The 6,660-nt window shown below is 43.8% G+C and overlaps 1 protein-coding gene across 1 annotated transcript; it reads right to left on the reverse strand.

The window, feature by feature from the left end:
- Window positions 1-467: 467 nt before the first annotated feature.
- On the reverse strand, window positions 468-5,563 carry LOC136513242 (uncharacterized). The gene is made up of 5 exons (XM_066507241.1): window positions 5,370-5,563; window positions 3,099-5,203; window positions 1,758-1,818; window positions 1,454-1,677; window positions 468-970 (listed from the first exon to the last, which is right to left on the reverse strand). The coding sequence occupies exons 2-5, from the start codon at window positions 5,129-5,131 to the stop codon at window positions 916-918; spliced, it is 2,373 nt and encodes a 790-aa protein (XP_066363338.1). The 5' UTR covers window positions 5,132-5,203; window positions 5,370-5,563; the 3' UTR covers window positions 468-915.
- Between the last annotated feature and the right edge of the window lie 1,097 nt (window positions 5,564-6,660).

Below are 6,660 nucleotides of genomic sequence, written 5' to 3' on the forward strand. Positions count from 1 at the left end.
CTTGCTCGCTTCTCTGTTTCATCTTGGTTTACGTGTGGAAAAGAGAAAAGTTGCCCAGCTCACTAGCTCCATGCTTGGCAATACGCTGGACCAAATTTTGCTCAGACAGCTTCCCTGATTTTTGCTCAGACAGCTTCCTTGACGTGGACTCTTCTTGTCATAGCCTTCTATTCCAAACGCAACGCTGCACCTGCTCTAGGGGAGAAAACCTTGCTAGTGAGAAATCGCTTGCAAAAGAGAGAAAGAGAAGTGGAAACATGACCAAAGAACTTGTCTTGGACTTAGAATCCTTTGCTATCCTTCGCTAACCTAAAGAGTATACATTGTAACATCCTCGTTTTTAGTATCTTTTAGAAATTCACTAAAAATTTGAACAAAACATAAACCAAATGCTAGGAATAATAGATACAAATCTACTTTATAAATTTAAAAGTTGCATAAAAAACCACACATGTGTTAATGTTTGTGCATTTTCTTGAACTGTAACCCAAAAATCCCTTCAAATTTGATGCGTCGTTACATACCGGTGTAATATGTTACAAGCAGGTACATTTATATAGCCGAAGAGTTGCACCACTGTATCACAAACCCGTAATAATGAATACATTCTCCAAATGCTACCTAGCACCTACCACCTATGGTGCGGCGACTTCTACCAACAACAAGAGGGAGACAGAAGAATTGTAGGCCGGAGCTGCCACCATGGAAAAACGACATTTCAAGTAGGATGGTGCGAATGAGTAATGATGCCTCCATTTCTTCTCTCAATGTCCGGAGCTGTATTGCAGCGACGCGGTCAGGCTTCAAGACATGAAAGACTTTCTTCCATTGTCACCATGCTAACAGACTTGGACTCCCATTGGCAGCTTCTAGGTGTAAAACTTTAACAAAAGCGGCAACAAAATATCCATAGAGCTACTTTGTCTCTTCGGGGATGTGCATGCCAAAGCCACGTTTCATTTTCTCGATTCTGATAAATTAAATGTTGAAAAATGATTAGTATCTGAAATTCCCACCAAATTAAGAAATCTTATCAAGATACAGTTGGCGATCAAGTATTTTTAATGTTCAAGTACATTGCGGGAAGATCCTTAATAGGAAAGAAGTGATAAGCTTAGCTGGCGATTATAACATTAGAGTAATTCAGGAAGTAAATGCGGGGATTAGTGATCCTTTCTATGCTTAAAGTTTACACACAACCTCATTGGTAAACAAATGGTTAATGCCTTTGTAGTTTTGCTATACATTGTAGTATTAGATAAATACAGAAAACAGACTATTTAGGAACAATTTTTTTTTCAAGGTTTTGTCAACAGAGCAGAAAAGATTTTGTTTTGCTCAAGAAAACAAGTTACACCTTAAGCTAACTGTTTCCTGAGGTCATGCATTAATTACTGCACATTTCCTACAAAAAAGTAGAAAAGGGGTATACATATAGTGTCAAGCAACTTACGTGGGAGCAAGCTTTCCAAGACCACGTAGCTTCGTGCCAGTCGTATCATCGATCACATTTCCTGATATCTCAACAGAATATGACTTTCCAGGTATACGAGGGAGCCCTCTCCCTACAAGCAAATCAAAATCTTTCTGGTGGAGCTCTCTGCCATTTACAAAAACTCCAGTATTACCACCAGCACAATTCTTGGGCATCGGATAGTTGAATTCTTTTATAAATGGCTGCAAGTAAAGAACATTGTGTGATGACTTGGAAACAAACAGTGCTTGAGCAAATATAACTTGCAGAAAGTTCAACTTACTGGTATAATGCCTCTACATTCTTGTCCAAAGACACCCCAAAATCCAGCACGATAGTCGTACCTAATTTACAAAAAGGATGTGTTACTTTGTTTTAAATAATTCACAATGCACTGTGAACTAAAGTTCCCTTAAACCATCTCTGGTGCTGAGAAGTGAAGATCTAGTAGAATTTATTTCAAAAGAAGAAGAAGAACAGGCGATATGCTCATCATACTAATTTAAGATCCAAATAACTGGTAAGGGTCTCTTGGCACACTGTTGGTCTCCAAAATGAATCTACTCATCATACTACTCATATGTCAACCCAGATATTTACAAAGATACTGTCGTCAACATTAAAATAGTTTGACAACACATGTTCTAGGATAAATTTATTCTTTGTCCAGAGGCAGACCCTTGTCAAAGTAGCACCTTCAACTCAAGTGAAAATGCTATTATTTAGCATCAACTTTGATAAGGAAAAAACAGGGTCAGAGGAAATGTTGGTAGACTTCCATTCGAGATCAAAGGAGAATGATTTAAATCATAACTTACTGTGATCACTAGAACAGTATGCTCTTCAGTCCTTTAGGTGTTGTGTAAATAATTGCACAGAATGTCCTGAGTAAATTACTATGATACTGTGAATTAGGTGGATTAGAAATTTTTAAATTTATTACTTGTTAATGCAGGCGAATGAACTATAGAACATATCATCTGAACACGAATCAGGTGAACTATAGAACATACCTAGTGATATGGTCATAACTATGAAGCTAAAGCATGGATAAGCAATTTCTTACCAAAAATTAATTGTTTTTAGTTAGTCCAGCAAGTAGCACTAGCTTTCTATTTACTGAGGTGCCAAGAAAAAATGTTATATATTGATTTCCTGGTGAAAGGATATTGAAAATGAAAAGCTATTGCTGATATGGAAGATGGCATGATTTTGTGTGGTTCCAGCTGACATCACTTGAAGCAATCAATAATGAAAACATTGCTAGCAATAGAAACCAGCATGATAACAATTAATCAAAATGGGATAGTTCTAGTAGTGTTTGAACCAAGTCATCAAGTTTCCACTAATAAATAAGAATTTCACTGAAGGATGAAAGCAAAAGGCATGTGTTTTGTGCCCATTCACTCATTGTTTCATACTTTGCAAGCGACATCAGTGTTGTCTGAATAAGGTGGATGATGCTAAAATATAAATGAGTAGGGCAAGTGATGTAGGACTGTATGCAGAATAAGCTAAACAACTAAAGTTTTGCAGAACACAGTCTGAATGGCTAAGAGAATAAGCTAAACAAATAAAGTTTTGCAGAACACAATCTAAATGGCTAAGTGAGCAAATGACTTACCAATATGAACCAGGGCCAACTGGTCCAGCTTTCTTCTCTGCTTTCCGGAGAGCTCGTTCAGAGATTGGATGACCATTGATTGAAACCTTAGCACTGTCTACAGACTGGTTGAATAAAGAAAGGTCCTTTAAACCTTTCTTCAGGAAACCAGTAAAAAAGGATGAATCCCCATTCTTACCAACTGAAGACTGTATCTCATCTAACTCGGCCTCCGAAGAAACACGAGAAATTGAATTTGTGTGTTCCTTAACTGATGAATCATTCTTGGCTGCTCTGTTGCCATTTCTACTACCTGAGTACAGCAATTTCCCACAGTCATCTTTGATGCTGTCTTGTTCACATCCCCTAGCTATGCTCTTAACTTCAAGAATATTGCTGCCATCCTTTTTGTTGCATTTGTCATCTCTCTTACTAAGTTCTTCAACTCTAAAGCTACTTTTATGTTCATGCTTGATGCTCATATCTTCATCTTCAGGGCTGCTAGTAACAACATTACTGGTCTTATGTTTGTATTTGTTGCCCACGATTCCATCTTCAGGACTGCCAATATTACCGTGTCTACCTTTTTGTTCATGTGTTCTTCCATTACTGAATTCATCTCCAAGCCCAACTTTATGGCGTTCTTTGCTCTTCTGTATGCATTTCCTACCGAGACTTTCATCTCTAGCATTGGCTTCATAATCTGATTTGGTATTTATGTCATATTCCTTTCTTTTGATTTGAGTTCCACCACTATAATCTTTCCTTTGACTGGAGAACGGATCAATTTGTTTGTCCACTAAAATTGGACCCTGTGGACTGACTGTACACTGTCCTGAAGCTTCCACTTGACTGCCTGTATCTCCTTGACATAATATATCCTTTGGGTCATTTGAAAATCTAGACCTGCTGGCAGGCACTGATTTTAACTGAATGCTCCTGTTTGACCCATGCTCACTGTCTGTTCTATCATAACTCGCGGTAGAAGATGGCGACATACTGTCAGCAAAATCCTTCTTCTGTCGGTGGATGTCGTGTGCTTGCAGCTTATAGAAATTAAAGTTGTCATCATCCTGATGTTGATACCACCTGGAACTCTTGGCGTCCCAGTGATTGGAGCCTCTAGTTCTGACACTTTTTGATACAAGGAAAGATGACAGCGGGATCACAGGATGAACTTTCACTTCCTTAGGCTTGAAAGTAATGATCTCAGAACATGTACCACACTGAACCTGATTCTTCTTCCGGCCTGTGAATTTCCCCTGAGGCAACTGCAGAAGATGGGAACAGGAGGTGCACACAACAAAAGGTGCAGCGCCCCTCATCGGCTGGCAAAATTTCTCTGCTTTCTTCCTGAAATACTCGACCCTCCTCTTCGACATGGAAAGGTGCGAGTACAGAGATGAAGCCACCGACCTCCGGTCAAGCTCCGACGATATTGGCTGGGATCTATCAAAGCGAAAGGACCCCTGCCCCTGCTGCCCTGCGAAGTACCTGGCCATCAGGATGTGCTCCTCGGGCGGCGCCGCCACCGCCCGCTGGCTCTGAAGGCACTGCGCGCACTGGCAAGCGCTGTGATGGCGCCTCCCCTGGGCAAACCCGTAGCTCTCCCGCTTCCCCTCATGGTACTGCTGCCGGAACCGCCCGCTGGGCTGCCTGGCGTACGTCTCGTCGGAGACGGAGCGCTGCAGCTGGTCATACGAACTCGGTGCCAAACCAGTCCTGTACCGGCCGGCATAGCGCGAGCGGTAGTGGTCCGGCGGCCCCCGGTCTGCCGCGTGCGGCGGCGGCGGCGGCTCGGCGTACGAGGGGCGCAGCGAGACCGTGCGGCGGCTCATCACGCGGTGGCGCTCCGGCGGCTGGCCCATGAGCTCGCAGGAGCGGGTGATATGGTCCCGTATCTCGTCGAGCTTGCGGAGCAGCTCCGCGGGGTCGTGCTTGAGCGCGGCCCAGTCCAGCGCGCCGCTCCGGTCGCTGCATTGCCCGTACTCGGACGGCGGGTCGGGGACCCTGCCCCTCCTCCTGTACTTCATCTCCTTCGCCTCGCTCGCCATAGCGCCTGGCGCCTAGCTCCCAAGGTGGGATAGGATTCCCCCCCTCTTCGTTCGGCGAACCGAATGCCGCCTCTGCAGAGCCGCAAATCGGTTCAGTGGAAGAAATCGCAGCGTCCGGAAGAGAAACGGTAGATATCAAGGTGAATCGGAGTACTCAGAGAAGTAAGGTCAGAGATGAGAGGAGGAGGAGGAGGAGATGGAATGAAGAGCTCGTGGTGGGGCGGCCGCCGGCGGTTACCTGGACTTGGAGAACTCGCTCGCGGCCGCCGCCGCCGGCGCGCAGGAGGGGGAGGTGCAGCAGCGCGTCCGTTCGGCGCTATGGTTCCCCGCGTACGCAGCGGCGGCGGCGGCAGCAGCAGCTCGTTGGGTCCGCCATTGGCGAGGCGAGCGCAGGGTGGAGCGGCGATCGGTTGAGGCGGGGCGGGCGGCGAGGGAGACGAGGAGGGGGCCAAGTGGAAGAGGGCGTTATGTACACGGGCGGCTGCGAAGGACCTGATTGTGATTTCAGTCTTTGTGAGAGGTCCCGCGCGCGAATGGAAGCTTGGAGTGAGGCCTGGACGCCTGGTTCAGTTCCTCACGTAAAATTTACTTTCTATCGGGTGAGTATTAAATATAGAGTAAAAAATAACTAATTATATGGTTTACTACGAATCTATGAGATGAATCTTTTAAATCTAATTAGATTATGATTTGATAAGATAGTGCTACCGTAACACATATATTAATAACAGATTAATTAGATTTAATAAATTTATCTAATGAATTATTAACGAATTCTATAATTTTTTTTATTAGTATTCGAATACTGTGTATACCGACAACTTTAAAACTTTACGCCCTTATTTAAAAGGCCTGAGTGAGCTGTGAGCCTGGCGGGCCCGGCGGTGGGCTTCGGTTGGAAACTGGGCGTCGTGACCTGGCTGGACCGCCGACATGCGTGGCCCGCGTGGACAGCTGGTTTGATCTGGATTTGACTAAAAAGGCCTTTGCTTTGTTGCTACTATAATTCGACGCGCAAATGCTCTGCTTTTGCGACTTGCTTACACACACACAAATAAGGTGGCACGGCAGAGAAGTTAGCTGACCTTGATTGATGCAAACAAATAAATAGTTAAATAAATAAAGTCAGTGGTAGCATTATTCAACTTTGGGATTTGTTATTTTTTCAGGTGCCTGAAAGATGGCATCTGTTCAAGCAACTGCTATGAGCCATGAGATGAAGATTTTAATAGAAAGATGTACTAATCTTGAAGCAAGGTCAAAAGATCAATGTCGTCGTCTGAACCTAGGACTGATTTCAGGCGCTTGCCTTTTAGAAAAAATGTTCCAGTTTTTGTAGAGGCAAATCTAAGTTGGCAGATGCAAAATGCTCATGGCCACCTTCAAGGTCATGGCGAGCGAGGTGTCTCATTTCATTTGTTTGAATGGAGTGTTCATAGGTGTGTGTTGAGCGTTTGCGTCTGTATCTGTGTGATTCATAAAAAAGAAGAAGAAGAAGAAGAAGAATTTTAAAAAATAGTTTCCAACTT

Source organism: Miscanthus floridulus, chromosome 16, assembly GCF_019320115.1.
Source record: "Miscanthus floridulus cultivar M001 chromosome 16, ASM1932011v1, whole genome shotgun sequence".
In the NCBI taxonomy this organism is placed as follows: Eukaryota; Viridiplantae; Streptophyta; class Magnoliopsida; order Poales; family Poaceae; genus Miscanthus; species Miscanthus floridulus.